This window comes from Tachysurus fulvidraco, chromosome 13 (assembly GCF_022655615.1).
Source record: "Tachysurus fulvidraco isolate hzauxx_2018 chromosome 13, HZAU_PFXX_2.0, whole genome shotgun sequence".
NCBI lineage: Eukaryota > Metazoa > Chordata > Actinopteri > Siluriformes > Bagridae > Tachysurus > Tachysurus fulvidraco.
The window spans coordinates 202,815-222,814 of NC_062530.1; the positions used below are offsets into that span (position 1 = coordinate 202,815).

A 20,000-nucleotide genomic window follows, 5' to 3' on the forward strand; every position below is an offset into this window, starting at 1 on the left:
TACACTATACTATACTGCACTAATACACACTACACTATACTATACTGCACTAATACACACTACACTATACTATACTGCACTAATACACACTACACTACACTATACTGCACTAATACACACTACACTATACTATACTGCACTAATACACACTACACTACACTATACTGCACTAATACACACTACACTATACTATACTGCACTAATACACACTACACTATACTATACTGCACTAATACACACTACACTATACTATACTGCACTAATACACACTACACTATACTATACTGCACTAATACACACTACACTATACTATACTGCACTAATACACACTACACTACACTATACTGCACTAATACACACTACACTATACTATACTGCACTAATACACACTACACTATACTATACTGCACTAATACACACTACACTATACTATACTGCACTAATACACACTACACTACACTATACTGCACTAATACACACTACACTATACTATACTGCACTAATACACACTACACTACACTATACTGCACTAATACACACTACACTACACTACACTATACTGCACTAATACACACTACACTACACTACACTATACTGCACTAATACACACTACACTATACTATACTGCACTAATACACACTACACTATACTATACTGCACTAATACACACTACACTATACTATACTGCACTAATACACACTATACTATACTGCACTAATACACACTACACTATACTATACTGCACTAATACACACTACACTATACTATACTGCACTAATACACACTACACTACACTATACTGCACTAATACACACTACACTACACTATACTGCACTAATACACACTACACTACACTATACTGCACTAATACACACTACACTACACTACACTATACTGCACTAATACACACTACACTACACTATACTGCACTAATACACACTACACTACACTATACTGCACTAATACACACTACACTACACTACACTACACTGCACTAATACACACTACACTACACTACACTATACTGCACTAATACACACTACACTACACTACACTATACTGCACTAATACACACTACACTACACTACACTACACTGCACTAATACACACTACACTACACTATACTGCACTAATACACACTACACTACACTACACTATACTGCACTAATACACACTACACTATACTGCACTAATACACACTACACTACACTACACTATACTGCACTAATACACACTACACTACACTACACTACACTATACTGCACTAATACACACTACACTACACTACACTATACTGCACTAATACACACTACACTACACTATACTGCACTAATACACACTACACTACACTACACTATACTGCACTAATACACACTACACTATACTGCACTAATACACACTGCACTACACTACACTATACTGCACTAATACACACTACACTATACTATACTGCACTAATACACACTACACTACACTACACTACACTACACTATACTGCACTAATACACACTGCACTATACTATACTGCACTAATACACACTACACTACACTACACTATACTGCACTAATACACACTACACTACACTACACTATACTGCACTAATACACACTACACTACACTACACTACACTACACTACACTACACTTCACTACACTACACTATACTGCACTAATACACACTGCACTACACTACACTATACTGCACTAATACACACTACACTATACTATACTGCACTAATACACACTACACTACACTACACTATACTGCACTAATACACACTACACTACACTACACTACACTACACTGCACTAATACACACTGCACTACACTACACTATACTGCACTAATACACACTACACTGCACTACACTACACTATACTGCACTAATACACACTACACTGCACTACACTACACTATACTGCACTAATACACACTACACTGCACTACACTACACTATACTGCACTAATACACACTACACTGCACTACACTACACTATACTGCACTAATACACACTACACTACACTACAGTGATACACACTACACTACAGTGATACACACTACACTACACTACAGTGATACACACTACACTACACTACACTACAGTGATACACACTACACTACAGTGATACACACTACACTACACTACACTGCACTATACTGCACTAATACACACTACACTACACTATACTGCACTAATACACACTACACTACACTATACTGCACTAATACACACTACACTACACTACACTAACTACACTATACTGCACTAATACACACTACACTACACTACAGTGATACACACTACACTACAGTGATACACACTACACTACACTACAGTGATACACACTACACTACACTACACTATACTGCACTAATACACACTACACTACACTATACTGCACTAATACACACTACACTACAATAATCACTACACACATTGTGTTATTTCTACCTTCCAAAGCTTCTGCCAGGTTTTCACAGTGGGGTTGAATGGGAGACGAGTGTAAAAGGAAAAATCAGATCACTGGTGCGTGTTAGTGCGTGTTAGTGTGTGTTAGTGTGTGTTAGTGCGTGTTAGTGTGTGTTAGTGTGTGTTAGTGCGTGTTAGTGTGTGTTAGTGTGTGTTAGTGTCGGTGTTATTTTGGATCCTGTAGCGTATGTGTGTGTGTGTTTGTGTGTTATTACTGCAGGCGAGTCTGGACACGTCCCATTACTTCCTTTCTGACTCACTTAAAGGATGTGAGACTCATCATCATTGTCACATTCTGTCTCACAGTGTAATGAATATTAATGAGCTTATAATGAATATTAATGAGCTTATAATGGATATTAATAAGATTAACAGAAGAGACGCTACATTGTGCACAACACTAAAGGTGCCACACGTCCTGCTTTGATCATGCTTTCTATGTTCTGTGTGTGAGTGTTTTGCTTGCATTCAAACTCCTTAACACAGCTCCCCTAAACACACCTCGCATTAACACACCTCACATTAACACAGCTCCCCTAAACACACCTCGCATTAACACACCTCACATTAACACAGCTCACATTAACACAGCTCCCCTAAACACACCTCGCATTAACACACCTCACATTAACACAGCTCCCCTAAACACACCTCACATTAACACAGCTCCCCTAAACACACCTCACATTAACACACCTCACATTAACACAGCTCCCCTAAACACACCTCACATTAACACAGCTCCCCTAAACACACCTCACATTAACCCACCTCACATTAACACACCTCGCATTAACACACCTCACATTAACACACCTCACATTAACACACCTCACATTAACACACCTCACATTAACACACCTCACATTAACACAGCTCCCCTAAACACACCTCACATTAACCCACCTCACATTAACACACCTCACATTAACACACCTCACATTAACACAGCTCCCCTAAACACACCTCACATTAACACACCTCACATTAACACAGCTCACATTAACACACCTCACATTAACACAGCTCCCCTAAACACACCTCACATTAACACACCTCACATTAACCCACCTCACATTAACACAGCTCCCCTAAACACACCTCACATTAACACACCTCACATTAACACAGCTCCCCTAAACACACCTCGCATTAACACACCTCACATTAACACACCTCACATTAACACACCTCACATTAACACAGCTCCCCTAAAGACACCTCGCATTAACACATCTCACATTAACACACCTCACATTAACACACCTCACATTAACACACCTCACATTAACACAGCTCCCCTAAACACACCTCACATTAACACACCTCACATTAACACACCTCACATTAACACAGCTCCCCTAAACACACCTCACATTAACACACCTCACATTAACACAGCTCCCCTAAACACACCTCACATTAACACACCTCACATTAACACAGCTCCCCTAAACACACCTCACATTAACACAGCTCCCCTAAACACACCTCACATTAACCCACCTCACATTAACACACCTCACATTAACACACCTCACATTAACACAGCTCCCCTAAACACACCTCACATTAACCCACCTCACATTGACACACCTCACATTAACACACCTCACATTAACACAGCTCCCCTAAACACACCTCGCATTAACACACCTCACATTAACACAGCTCCCCTAAACACACCTCACATTAACACAGCTCCCCTAAACACACCTCACATTAACCCACCTCACATTAACACACCTCACATTAACACACCTCACATTAACACAGCTCCCCTAAACACACCTCACATTAACACAGCTCACATTAACACAGCTCACATTAACACAGCTCCCCTAAACACACCTCACATTAACCCACCTCACATTAACACACCTCACATTAACACAGCTCCCCTAAACACACCTCACATTAACCCACCTCACATTAACACACCTCACATTAACACACCTCACATTAACACAGCTCCCCTAAACACACCTCACATTAACACACCTCACATTAACACAGCTCACATTAACACACCTCACATTAACACAGCTCCCCTAAACACACCTCACATTAACCCACCTCACATTAACACGCCTCACATTAACACAGCTCCCCTAAACACACCTCACATTAACCCACCTCACATTAACACACCTCCCCTAAACACACCTCACATTAACACAGCTCCCCTAAACACACCTCACATTAACACAGCTCCCCTAAACACACCTCACATTAACCCACCTCACATTAACACACCTCACATTAACCCACCTCACATTAACACAGCTCCCTTAAACACACCTCACATTAACACACCTCACATTAACACAGCTCACATTAACACACCTCACATTAACACAGCTCCCCTAAACACACCTCACATTTACACACCTCACATTAACCCACCTCACATTAACACAGCTCCCCTAAACACACCTCACATTAACCCACCTCACATTAACACACCTCCCCTAAACACACCTCACATTAACACAGCTCCCCTAAACACACCTCACATTAACACAGCTCCCCTAAACACACCTCACATTAACACAGCTCCCCTAAACACACCTCACATTAACACACCTCACATTAACACACCTCCCCTAAACACACCTCACATTAACACAGCTCCCCTAAACACACCTCACATTAACCCACCTCACATTAACACAGCTCCCCTAAACACACCTCACATTAACCCACCTCACATTAACACAGCTCCCCTAAACACACCTCCCATTAACTCAGCTCACATTAACACACCTCACATTAACACAGCTCACATTAACACAGCTCACATTAACACTCCTCACATTAACACAGCTCACATTAACACTGCTCACATTAACACAGCTCACATTAACACACCTCACATTAACACAGCTCACATTAACACAGCTCACATTAACACAGCTCACATTAACACAGCTCCCCTAAACACACCTCACATTAACACAGCTCACATTAACACAGCTCACATTAACACAGCTCACATTAACACAGCTCACATTAACACAGCTCCCCTAAACACACCTCACATTAACACAGCTCCCCTAAACACACCTCACATTAACACAGCTCACATTAACACAGCTCACATTAACACAGCTCACATTAACACAGCTCACATTAACATAGCTCACATTAACACAGCTCACATTAACACATATCTTCAGCATCTTGTGCACAGGTTATTCTGTTCAGCGCGGCCTTGTGGATAATTTTGAACACTGTTGTCTTTAAATGCATCGCTGTATAAATCCGGGCTCTCGTGTGAATTCCAAGCCGAGTGGTTTCTGAATTTTGGTTCTGTGTATCTTCTGGTTTTGATTTGGAGCCTAATTTCATCACCACTTTATTTGATTTATTTAGTTTTCACAGTTTACAGTCATTAGAATTTCGCTCTATTTTGTGTTATCCAGTGTCTCTAAATCCCAGTGAGTCTGAATCCCAGTGTCTCTAAATCCCAGTGAGTCTGAATCCCAGTGTCTCTAAATCCCAGTGTCTCTAAATCCCAGTGTCTCTAAATCCCAGTGAGTCTGAATCCCAGTGTCTCTAAATCCCAGTGAGTCTGAATCCCAGTGTCTCTAAATCCCAGTGTCTCTAAATCCCAGTGTCTCTAAATCCCAGTGAGTCTGAATCCCAGCTGTATACGTTCACTACGTAGGGAACATGGTTTAGACCCTACTGCACTACACTGTGCACTGTTAAAGTGCTCTTGTTTTTGGGACATAAATCAGACCCCGCTTCTCCCCTGGAGCCGGATCCTCCATTCATGCATTATTGATAAATTAGCCTCACCTTTACTGAACACACCAGAGCTGTTTATCGAGTGAAAGTGCTCAGTGTCGAGCCGGTCGAGAGCCTGCTAGCAGATTTAGCAGAATCTGATGCGGCCAGTGGAGGATCAGTCGACTCTCAGCACCAGCAGCAGAAGGTGGATATCGATCACAATGGTTTTGATATCTGCCTTCAAGCGAAGGAAAGATTTTTCTGATGGAACTCATGGTGTTTAGAGGATGAGGAAGATACGGAGCGCTGATTCAGTTTTATTGACTAAATAAGACTTCTGTTGAATTATCTTTCTAACAGATGCAATCGGAGTTAATGTTTAAAATAAATGAGTACTGAAGAGGATTTAAAACATCTGTATGAAATATGATGGGTGTAGAATGTGAACAGTAAATATAATAATTATTATTATAATCTTTTATTTGTAGCTTTACAAAAGATGATATTAACGGCTAGTTAAACAAATACACATTTACTTTGGATTTAAAACAGTGAAGATGAAGAGCGTTCCTGCTGAGAGATTTCTTACGTTCCTTCATGAACATCAGGAGGTTTGTGTTCGGCTGCTGTGTGTCATCGGTGTAGGAGTGAAACACATCAGGTTTGGAGTTAAAGTCACCTCAGGCTTGTTTATTGGGGATAAATACAAACACATTTAAATACAAGTCTAATATTAATCTTACATTTTTGTTGTATGTTAATCTTTGTATAATAAAGTTTTTGTTTTATGTTTCTTATGTTCTGTAAAGCTGCTTTGAGACAATGTCCATTTTTAAAAACACTATACACATAAAATTGAATTGAATTAAAGGGAAAATAAAATGGGTCTGATAGAGAATCTCGGGGGACACCAGAATGGATGCCAGTTAAAATGTACAGAGAATGAATGATTGGTGTGTTTCCACTGAGGAGTGTGGAAGTGATGCTGTGGAGAAAGTGACCTCTGTACTGAAGGCTTTCACTAAACATTATAAAGCACAGACGATGTTCCATTTGTAAGGAAGTCGAAAACATGTTCCGGACACGGCGGGCGACCGGACGTGTCGCAGTACAGCGGCTGAAACGTAACATCTAAAGCAAGAAAATCCATTTCTTATTTCATCAAGTATTCATAGAGGCAGAGATGAGGCTGAGGAGCTCCAGTGAGGTCTCGCTGGCACACAGTCAGCTCTGTTTCCCTGTCAGATACACGGAGAAGACGACGACACATAAATCACTCGGCCGTCCTGCTTTAAAGGCCACAGAGTGAATTCTCTGACTGCTTTCACAAGTTTTTTGCTTTTAAAGTATTAGAAAGATATTATCATGGAAAAGTAGCATAAATAAACGGATGAATGAAACAGCGCCGTCTTTTTCTTCCGCTGACGATCCTTTCTGGCGTCTTGTTTTCTCTCCATATTCTCTTTGTTCCTACATTTAACAACTAATTACGGCTCATTTATGTGTAAATTAGAGTCATTTAGTTGCCAGAAATAGATCCTGGTAGTAAAATGTGCAAACAGATAATTAGTTGTTATCAAGTTGTTTGTTGTGAAGATCAGCGTTTGAAATTGAGATGAGTCGTAATGAGAATTTCAGAGTTGGAGACTTTAGAAGAGTTTTTACCAAAAGTGGAAAAAACCCCAAATGTCCATCAGCGATAAACAGGATTTTAAACATAAACTCAGATTCATTCATTTTTCTTCATTTTTTGGTGTATGTTCTGGTGGCCAGAAGGTCAGTTCAGTCACATACCAGCTTTTTCTAGAAGCTCTACAGGCCCCAAGTTGGCTGTGACATTTGCGATGCGGCTAAAAGTTTGTGCCCCCTGACCATCACACTCGTACGTGTTTGTTCCACACACTGAGTCACACACTGAGTCACACAGTTGTACTGAACGTCTCTGTGGCACTTTACAGTTTATCTTCAGTAACTCAGGAGTCCAAACTGAAGAGTACAATGGGTCCAGGAGCAGCTGTTCGATCTGTAACATCTCTGAGGTTCATCTCATCTGTTTGATTAAAAGACAGTAAAAGCTTCTCTCAGCACGACTGCATTCGGTGCAGCTTTCAGACATAAAACCTGCAGCACAACTAAGGGCTTTGCGGCAGACTTCCATACGAGTCACAACACAATCGTGTCGACATTTGTGTTCTTTAGGTCTTGTGTGATAATATTTCTGTAAGATTTCTGACATAAGAAGACCTCATTTCTGTTGATAACCACACACAGATCAAAGGACACACACATCTCAGACTAACCTGTGTGTGTGTGTGTGTGTGTGTGTGTGTGTGTGTGTGTGTGTGTGTGTGTGTGTGTGTGTGTGTGGTGTGTTTGTGTACAGATTTCTCTGAATGTGTGTTGAAGTTTGCTCAGTCGCTGCAGGAGTTTCAGTTCGAGTGCATCGGTGACGCAGAGACAGACGACGAGGTGAACGTTGGTACGTATAAACAAGCGCACACACACACACACACACACACACACACACACACACACACACACAGATGTGCACACACACACAGATGCGCACACACACAGACACACACACACACACACACACAGATGTGCACACACACACACACACACACACACACACACACACACACACACACACACACACACACACACAGATGTGCACACACACACAGACACACACACACAAAGATGTGCACACACACACACACACACACACACACACACACACAAGAATTAAAGGGAATTAATGATGGAGTAGAACTATGTTTCTGTGCTTCTCTCAATGAGCTGCATGAGTAATGTGTGTGTATTGATCCTGTTGTGTTTGACCTCCACACATCTTTATCCTGTTCATCAGAAGCTCTAATGGTGATCAGTGTGGGAGATTAATGGAGGTTCAGCAGGAGATCAACGACCTGCTCTCTGAATCATTCCCACTGCTTCCTGCCATCTTCTTCACCTCACACTTCACCTGTGCGTCTGTTAGTTAAACGTCACGTTAGTTGAATGTGGAGGTAGTTTTGTGTGTGTAGTGTGTCAGCGCTACAGGAAGTGCTACAGGAAGTAGGACATTTTATACCCATTTTTAACTGAATTGATCTCTGGAGATCCGCTCCTAAACAGAAGATCCAGAATTTCTATTCAGGAAGATTTAAAGACGTAAAATTTAATCTAGAGGCAGGAATTTTTTACTTTTGTGGATCTTTCAGTTTATTGTTGGTGAATTAGCATAGAATAAAAATGTAAAAAATAAGACGATGATGGTGAAGATCTTAATGAAGGACAAGAAGTTTATTCCAACGTAGCTGTCACGATGAGACAAAGGCGAGTGCAGATCCATTAGCAGTTACTCCTTTAATAAGCAAAAAACAGGAAACAAACAACAAACAAGCAGGCAGGCAAAAACAGATCAGGACAGGGGACAGGGACAAGGGGACAGGGACAAGGGGACAGGGACAAGGGGACAGGGACAAGGGGACAGGGACATAAACAGACAGCACAGTGCATACTAACAACGACTCACAACCGGGAAGTGAACAAAACAGAGTAGATATAGTGAACGAGAACCAATCACAAGACGGAGACAAACAAAGACTAAGACAAAACACCTGGGGAAGAGATTGAGTGCAATTAATGTCCATGGTAACAAATAGGTGGGCGTGGTCAACAATTAACAGCAGGAATGACAGCAGGCAGAAACAAAGGAGCGACTCGTTACAGTAGCAGTGATACGATGCATGAAGTACTTTGGGTTCCTCAGTAAGAACACAAGACACAAGTGTTTTATACTGTTTCCCTCTGTGTGGTTTAAATGCTGTTTCCCTTTAAATGTGTGTTGTGTGTAAGAGCTGAGTGTCTCCCACATGGCTGGGACACATTGGTATCTATCCGGATGTCTTTAAATATTAATCCTGGTCACGTGCACATTGGTATTATTACAGTTATCACCTAAATGACACTTTAAATGTTAATCACAGTCACAGACACTGTTAGTGACCATCCTTTATGTCCTGCTGCAGCTCCCATACTAACGAGTTAAACAAGTTTATTCATTTAGACGTAGAAACATATTAACTTATGATACTTACAGCTTTTTAAGCCTGAGCTCTTTCTGTATGTTGGAGTGGAATCTGGGTGCTTACGATCTGTCGTTGTTTACACTAGTGCTAGAAGGTCAAAGGTCATTTATATAAGTGAGGAAAAATAAAGCCTGAGGAGAAATCTGCTCTAAATGATTATATATTACTGTGTATATGTTTACTGCACACTGATTGGTTCATCTCTCTCTCTCTCTCTCTCGCTCTCTCTCTCGCTCTCTGTCTCGCTCTCTCTCTCTCTCGCTCTCTGTCTCGCTCGCTCTCTCTCTCTCTCTCGCTCTCTGTCTCGCTCTCTCTCTCTCTCTCTGTCTCGCTCTCTCTCTCTCTCTCTCTCTCTCTCTCTCTCTCTCTCTGTCTCTCTCTCTCTCTCTCTCTCTGTCTCTCTCTCTCTCTCTCTCACTCTCTCTCTCTCTCTCTCTCTCTCTCTCTCTCTCACTCTCTGTCTCGCTCTCTCTCTCTCTCTCTCTCTCTCTCTCTCTCTCTCTCTCTCGCTCTTTCCATTTATTGCTGCAGTGGAAATAAAATCAATAAAAGTGGTCAACACCCACAATTATGGCATTTTCCATGGATTTACCGTATTTAGGTTACCATGACAACACAAATTCTGCACAAATTCATACAAAGTCTCTCAACTCAGTTTTTATTCCAGTGTCATCTTTTCTTTTATCTTTCTTTTCCGTACTTTCATATTTATTCTCTTTCCTTTTCTGCTCTCTCTCTCTCTCTCTCTCTCTCTCTAGCATATAGGAAGCAGATTGTAGTGTTTGAATGTGTGGGGCATGGGGGTATTTTGGGGCATGTGTTGAGGTTATTAGGGTAATTACAGTTGATGACGGAGGGCTGCATTGAGCTCCACTCTAATTATCTCTGTCTTGTTTAGTTCCAACAAAATCCCAAATGTTCTGCTGAACAGGTGACATGATGTGCAGTCTGTAGTGTAGTCCACATGTTCCTCTTCCTCTCTCACCTCTTCCTCTCTCACCTCTTCCTCTCTCTCCTCTTCCTCTCTCTCCTCTTCCTCTCTCTCCTCTTCCTCTCTCACCTCTTCCTCTCTCTCACCTCTTCCTCTCTCACCTCTTCCTCTCTCACCTCTTCCTCTCTCTCCTCTTCCTCTCTCTCCTCTTCCTCTCTCACCTCTTCCTCTCTCTCTCCTCTTCCTCTCTCTCCTCTTCCTCTCTCACCTCTTCCTCTCTCTCCTCTTCCTCTGTCACCTCTTCCTCTGTCACCTCTTCCTCTCTCTCTCACCTCTTCCTCTCTCACCTCTTCCTCTCTCTCTCACCTCTTCCTCTCACCTCTTCCTCTCTCTCTCACCTCTTCCTCTCTCACCTCTTCCTCTCTCACCTCTTCCTCTCTCTCTCACCTCTTCCTCTCTCACCTCTTCCTCTCTCTCTCCCCTCTTCCTCTCACCTCTTCCTCTCTCTCTCACCTCTTCCTCTCTCACCTCTTCCTCTCTCTCCTCTTCCTCTCTCTCTCACCTCTTCCTCTCTCACCTATTCCACTCTTTTTTTTCTCCTCCAGATGTATTCCCAGTATTCCCAGTGTTCCCAGTGTTCCCAGCACAGGCTCTGCTTCCATCATGATCCTGAGCAGAAAAAAAAATGCTTGACCGTTTGCTTATTGCTAACATTAGCTAGTTTTGATGATTAGCCTAGCGAGCAGGTTTAGTGTGTAAATGACACTGTGAGCTCATCCATAGCTCTGTCCCCAGAGTCAGGATCAGTAAGAGAAGTTGTGGAGATCAGGACAGTGATGGGAGAAGTTTTCTGTAGTTGAATTTTAACTCACGTTTTAAAGAGAGAGTTAGAATTGCTTTCGCCGAACACAGATGTGGCGTGATTCGTCTGATCATTGATGAAACAGTTGCGTCCTGAATGACTTAACAGACCTCTGAGATCCATCCTAAGGTCTGAGGGCTGAAAGTGGACTTTGAAGCTCAGTGAAGATCTAGCAGGCTGTCGGAGGAGGAGACGAGGGCGAGTGACCTCTTATCGATTCCATTCCCTGGCTTCCTGCCGTGACATTCACAAGCCAGCACAGTTAGCGTCAAATCAATCCCTCAGTCCGACTCACTGCGCCCGGTGTTGAATGTCTCTCAGAGCTGGACTCTGAGGTCAGTGTCTCCTTCTCTCTTCTGTCTCTTTAGAAAAGTTACATTCTGAAGATTTACTTAATAAATCTATTACTAATAATACTATAATTAACCTTTATGGGTTAGTTAAAAGAAATAAGTTTAAGTAAAAAGATGAAATTTGCTTTAATTTGCTTCTCACACGTTAAAGGTCTGATGGAGAGAAAGCACTATTGTAGTAATAATTAGTTTTTTATGTTTATTTTTTCACTTTAGATCAGATTTGTCCAGATGTCTTGTTCATTAGGACAAACACAGACGTGTAGGAGATCATAGTGAAGTAAACGTGTACAGACCTTGTTCTGATTTCTGTTTCTCTTCCTCTTTTTTATCTCTGAATAACAGACTGATGAGGGGTTTTCCTCTATGGGGCAAGCTCACACACACACACACACACACACACACACACACACACAGGCAGTGACAGTGGGGCTGCACCAGTGCTTGAGAGTGTGTTCCTGCTAAATGAAGCATTAATAGCCAGAGAGAGAGAGAGAGAGAGAGAGAGAGAGAGAGAGAGAGAGAGAGAGAGAGAGTGTGTGTGTGTGTGTGTGTGTGTGTGTGTGTGTGTGTGTGTGTGTGTGTGTGTGTGTGTGTGTGTGTGTGTGTGTTCTGGAGATGATGCATGGCTTGGTAATGACATTGGCTGGCTTTAGGGAGTGCAGTGATGCTAAGTGTCCAAGCACAGGATGATGAAGGACGGGACAGAGGGAGGTTTTGTGTCCCTCCTCCATCTCTGTCACTAATGAAGCGAGACAGCCGAGAGCACCTTAACATCCTGGCCATGTGCTGGGCCACACCTCACCTTTCTCTCTGATACACACACACACACACACACACACACACACACACACACACACACACACACACACACACACACTGCTTTATTCCAGCATGAGTGAGTGTGAGTTACTTCAGTAGAAGTTGAAAAACACATAATGAAATAAGTGCAAATGCACAGGTTCAAAACTTTGTGTTATTACTGCTGTATTACTCACCTAAGTGTTATTACTGCTGTATTACTCACCTGAGTGTGTTATTACTGCTGTATTACTCACCTGAGTGTTATTACTGCTGTAGTACTCACATAAGTGTGTTATTACTGCTGTATTACTCACCTAAGTGTTATTATTGCTATATTACTCACCTAAGTGTGTTATTACTGCTGTATTACTCACCTAAGTGTGTTATTACTGCTGTATTACTCACCTAAGTGTGTTATTACTGCTGTATTACTCACCTAAGTGTGTTATTACTGCTGTATTACTCACCTACAGTAAGTGTGTTATTACTGCTGTATTACTCACCTACAGTAAGTGTGTTATTACTGCTGTATTACTCACCTAAGTGTGTTATTACTGCTGTATTACTCACCTAAGTGTTATTACTGCTGTATTACTCACCTGAGTGTGTTATTACTGCTGTATTACTCACCTGAGTGTTATTACTGCTGTATTACTCACATAAGTGTGTTATTACTGCTGTATTGCTCACCTAAGTGTTATTATTGCTATATTACTCACCTAAGTGTGTTATTACTGCTGTATTACTCACCTAAGTGTGTTATTACTGCTGTATTACTCACCTACAGTAAGTGTGTTATTACTGCTGTATTACTCACCTACAGTAAGTGTGTTATTACTGCTGTATTACTCACCTACAGTAAGTGTGTTATTACTGCTGTATTACTCACCTAAGTGTGTTATTACTGCTGTATTACTCACCTACAGTAAGTGTGTTATTACTGCTGTATTACTCACCTACAGTAAGTGTGTTATTACTGCTGTATTACTCACCTAAGTGTGTTATTACTGCTGTATTACTCACCTAAGTGTGTTATTACTGCTGTATTACTCACCTAAGTGTGTTATTACTGCTATATTACTCACCTAAGTGTTATTACTGCTGTATTACTCACCTAAGTGTTATTACTGCTGTATTACTCACCTGAGTGTGTTATTACTGCTGTATTACTCACCTAAGTGTGTTATTACTGCTGTATTACTCACCTAAGTGTTATTACTGCTGTATTACTCACCTAAGTGTTATTACTGCTGTATTACTCACCTGAGTGTGTTATTACTGCTGTATTACTCACCTGAGTGTTATTACTGCAGTATTACTCACCTAAGTGTGTTATTACTGCTGTATTACTCACATAAGTGTGTTATTACTGCTGTATTACTCACCTAAGTGTTATTATTGCTATATTACTCACCTAAGTGTGTTATTACTGCTGTATTACTCACCTAAGTGTGTTATTACTGCTGTATTACTCACCTAAGTGTGTTATTACTGCTGTATTACTCACCTAAGTGTGTTATTACTGCTGTATTACTCACCTAAGTGTTATTACTGCTGTATTACTCACCTACAGTAAGTGTGTTATTACTGCTGTATTACTCACCTACAGTAAGTGTGTTATTACTGCTGTATTACTCACCTAAGTGTGTTATTACTGCTGTATTACTCACCTAAGTGTGTTATTACTGCTGTATTACTCACCTAAGTGTGTTATTACTGCTATATTACTCACCTAAGTGTTATTACTGCTGTATTACTCACCTAAGTGTTATTACTGCTGTATTACTCACCCGAGTGTGTTATTACTGCTGTATTACTCACCTAAGTGTGTTATTACTGCTGTATTACTCACCTAAGTGTTATTACTGCTGTATTACTCACCTGAGTGTGTTATTACTGCTGTATTACTCACCTGAGTGTTATTACTGCAGTATTACTCACCTAAGTGTGTTATTACTGCTGTATTACTCACCTAAGTGTGTTATTACTGCTGTATTACTCACCTAAGTGTTATTATTGCTATATTACTCACCTAAGTGTGTTATTACTGCTGTATTACTCACCTAAGTGTGTTATTACTGCTGTATTACTCACCTAAGTGTGTTATTACTGCTGTATTACTTACCTAAGTGTGTTATTACTGCTGTATTACTCACCTAAGTGTTATTACTGCTGTATTACTCACCTACAGTAAGTGTGTTATTACTGCTGTATTACTCACCTACAGTAAGTGTGTTATTACTGCTGTATTACTCACCTAAGTGTGTTATTACTGCTGTATTACTCACATAAGTGTGTTATTACTGCTGTATTACTCACCTAAGTGTTATTATTGCTATATTACTCACCTAAGTGTGTTATTACTGCTGTATTACTCACCTAAGTGTGTTATTACTGCTGTATTACTCACCTAAGTGTGTTATTACTGCTGTATTACTCACCTAAGTGTTATTACTGCTGTATTACTCACCTACAGTAAGTGTGTTATTACTGCTGTATTACTCACCTACAGTAAGTGTGTTATTACTGCTGTATTACTCACCTAAGTGTGTTATTACTGCTGTATTACTCACTTAAGTGTGTTATTACTGCTGTATTACTCACCTAAGTGTGTTATTACTGCTATATTACTCACCTAAGTGTTATTACTGCTGTATTACTCACCTAAGTGTTATTACTGCTGTATTACTCACCTGAGTGTGTTATTACTGCTGTATTACTCACCTAAGTGTGTTATTACTGCTGTATTACTCACCTAAGTGTTATTACTGCTGTATTACTCACCTAAGTGTTATTACTGCTGTATTACTCACCTGAGTGTGTTATTACTGCTGTATTACTCACCTGAGTGTTATTACTGCAGTATTACTCACCTAAGTGTGTTATTACTGCTGTATTACTCACATAAGTGTGTTATTACTGCTGTATTACTCACCTAAGTGTTATTATTGCTATATTACTCACCTAAGTGTGTTATTACTGCTGTATTACTCACCTAAGTGTGTTATTACTGCTGTATTACTCACCTAAGTGTGTTATTACTGCTGTATTACTCACCTAAGTGTGTTATTATTGCTGTATTACTCACCTAAGTGTTATTACTGCTGTATTACTCACCTACAGTAAGTGTGTTATTACTGCTGTATTACTCACCTACAGTAAGTGTGTTATTACTGCTGTATTACTCACCTAAGTGTGTTATTACTGCTGTATTACTCACCTAAGTGTGTTATTACTGCTGTATTACTCACCTAAGTGTGTTATTACTGCTATATTACTCACCTAAGTGTTATTACTGCTGTATTACTCACCTAAGTGTTATTACTGCTGTATTACTCACCTGAGTGTGTTATTACTGCTGTATTACTCACCTAAGTGTGTTATTACTGCTGTATTACTCACCTAAGTGTTATTACTGCTGTATTACTCACCTAAGTGTTATTACTGCTGTATTACTCACCTGAGTGTGTTATTACTGCTGTATTACTCACCTAAGTGTGTTATTACTGCTGTATTACTCACCTAAGTGTGTTATTACTGCTGTATTACTCACCTAAGTGTGTTATTACTGCTGTATTACACACCTAAGTGTGTTATTATTGCTGTATTACTCACCTAAGTGTTATTACTGCTGTATTACTCACCTACAGTAAGTGTGTTATTACTGCTGTATTACTCACCTACAGTAAGTGTGTTATTACTGCTGTATTACTCACCTAAGTGTGTTATTACTGCTGTATTACTCACCTAAGTGTGTTATTACTGCTATATTACTCACCTAAGTGTTATTACTGCTGTATTACTCACCTAAGTGTTATTACTGCTGTATTACTCACCTGAGTGTGTTATTACTGCTGTATTACTCACCTAAGTGTTATTACTGCTGTATTACTCACCTAAGTGTTATTACTGCTGTATTACTCACCTGAGTGTGTTATTACTGCTGTTCTACTCACCTAAGTGTGTTATTACTGCTGTATTACTCACCTAAGTGTGTTATTACTGCTGTATTACTCACCTACAGTAAGTGTGTTATTACTGCTGTATTACTCACCTACAGTAAGTGTGTTATTACTGCTGTATTACTCACCTAAGTGTGTTATTACTGCTGTATTACTTACCTAAGTGTGTTATTACTGCTGTATTACTCACCTAAGTGTGTTATTACTGCTATATTACTCACCTAAGTGTTATTACTGCTGTATTACTCACCTAAGTGTTATTACTGCTGTATTACTCACCTGAGTGTGTTATTACTGCTGTATTACTCACCTAAGTGTGTTATTACTGCTGTATTACTCACCTAAGTGTTATTACTGCTGTATTACTCACCTAAGTGTTATTACTGCTGTATTACTCACCCGAGTGTGTTATTACTGCTGTATTACTCACCTGAGTGTTATTACTGCTGTATTACTCACCTAAGTGTGTTATTACTGCTGTATTACTCACCTAAGTGTGTTATTACTGCTGTATTACTCACCTGAGTGTTATTACTGCTGTATTACTCACCTAAGTGTGTTATTACTGCTGTATTACTCAACTAAGTGTGTTATTACTGCTGTATTACTCACCTACAGTAAGTGTGTTATTACTGCTGTATTACTCACCTACAGTAAGCGTGTAATTACTGCTGTATTACTCACCTAAGTGTTATTACTGCTATATTACTCACCTGAGTGTGTTATTACTGCTGTATTATATTGCATTATTTGATGATGATGATGATGATGATATTCTGTGTGATAAGTTTACTCTGATTCTTATTGCTTTAATTCATTGATTCTTTCTTATTCCGTTGTGTGTGTGTGTGTGTGTGTGTGTGTGTGTGTGTGTGTGTGTGATCATTAGTATAAGCACCCTGAGTAATAAATCAGTATAATATTATTCTTATTGATCAGAGCAGATGGTGTTGTGGCTTTGCTCTGGCTCCAGATAATGTGGATGGATTAATAAATTGTTCTTCTCTCATTTCAGCTCAGTCTTTTAAGGAGTTCTCACAGCTGCTGAACAAGGTGGAGGAGGAGAGACACCGCCTCGTAAGTCTTTACCTTTATAAATGAATGTTGTTCCTCACTGCACCACTCATAAAACTCCCACACGTTATTTCATTTTATTGTCTTTACAGAGTTTATCTGAGGCTCTGAAATAAGACTCTCAGAACCTAAAGCCTAAAAACCTTCACTATTTAATTCATCCTTAATATGTAAACGTGTAAAAGTGTAAACGTGTAAAAGTGTAAACGTGTAAACATGTAAACGTGTAAAAGTGTAAACGTGTAAAAGTGTAAACGTGTAAAAGTGTAAGTGTGTAAAAGTGTAAACGTAAAGCCTAAAGCCTAAAAACCTTCATTATTTAATTCATCCTTAATATGTAAACGTGTAAAAGTGTAAACGTGTAAAAGTGTAAACATGTAAACGTGTAAACGTGAAAAAGTGTAAATGTGTAAAAGTGTAAACGTGTAAAAGTGTAAACGTGTAAAAGTGTAAACGTGTAAACGTGTAAAAGTCTGTGACTTTAATATGAAATAAATCCATAAAACTGAGCTGACAAACAACTAAAGAACTAAATGTTAATTAGCACAGAGAGTCGAGAACAACTTTAGGTTAGGATTTTTACCTATTCGGTTATTTGTGTATACTATAGTAAAGTATAGTATAGTAAACACTATAGTGTTTGTGTGTCTGTAGTGTTTGTGTGTCTGTAGTGTTTGTGTGTCTGTAGTGTTTGTGTGTCTAGTGTTTGTGTGTCTGTAATGTTTGTGTGTCTGTAGTGTTTGTGTGTCTGTAGTGTTTGTGTGTCTAGTGTTTGTGTGTCTAGTGTTTGTGTGTCTGTAATGTTTGTGTGTCTAGTGTTTGTGTGTCTGTAGTGTTTGTGTGTCTGTAGTGTTTGTGTGTCTAGTGTTTGTGTGTCTGTAATGTTTGTGTGTCTGTAGTGTTTGTGTGTCTGTAGTGTTTGTGTGTCTAGTGTTTGTGTGTCTAGTGTTTGTGTGTCTGTAATGTTTGTGTGTCTGTAGTGTTTGTGTGTCTGTAGTGTTTGTGTGTCTAGTGTTTGTGTGTCTGTAGTGTTTGTGTGTTTAGTGTTTGTGTGTCTGTAGTGTTTGTGTGTCTGTAGTGTTTGTGTGTCTGTAGTGTTTGTGTGTCTGTAGTGTTTGTGTGTCTAGTGTTTGTGTGTCTGTAGTGTTTGTGTGTCTGTAGTGTTTGTGTGTCTGTAGTGTTTGTGTGTCTGTAATGTTTGTGTGTCTGTAGTGTTTGTGTGTCTGTAGTGTTTGTGTGTCTGTAGTGTTTGTGTGTCTGTAGTGTTTGTGTGTCTGTAGTGTTTGTGTGTCTAGTGTTTGTGTGTCTGTAGTGTTTGTGTGTCTGTAGTGTTTGTGTGTCGTCTGTAGTGTTTGTGTGTCTGTAATGTTTGTGTGTCCGTAGTGTTTGTGTGTCTGTAGTGTTTGTGTGTCTAGTGTTTGTGTGTCTGTAGTGTTTGTGTGTCTGTAGTGTTTGTGTGTCTGCAGTGTCTGTGTGTCCGTAGTGTTTGTGTGTCTAGTGTTTGTGTGTCTGTAGTGTTTGTGTGTTTAGTGTTTGTGTGTTTGTGTGTCTAGTGTTTGTGTGTCTGTAGTGTTTGTGTGTCTGTAGTGTTTGTGTGTCTGTAGTGTTTGTGTGTCTAGTGTTTGTGTGTCTGTAGTGTTTGTGTGTCTAGTGTTTGTGTGTCTAGTGTTTGTGTGTCTGTAGTGTTTGTGTGTCTGTAGTGTTTGTGTGTCT

At 39.9% G+C, this 20,000-nt stretch overlaps 1 protein-coding gene across 2 annotated transcripts in view; it reads left to right on the forward strand.

The window, feature by feature from the left end:
- The window catches only part of LOC113649686 (rho GTPase-activating protein 42), a 73,081-nt gene that overhangs the window by 4,515 nt on the left and 48,566 nt on the right, over positions 1-20,000 (forward strand). For both annotated transcript variants that reach the window (XM_027157588.2, XM_027157590.2), the window contains exons 2-3: positions 8,591-8,686; positions 18,229-18,290. In XM_027157588.2, coding sequence (XP_027013389.2) covers positions 8,591-8,686; positions 18,229-18,290 — 158 coding nt within the window. The remainder of the gene's footprint in view (positions 1-8,590; positions 8,687-18,228; positions 18,291-20,000) is intronic.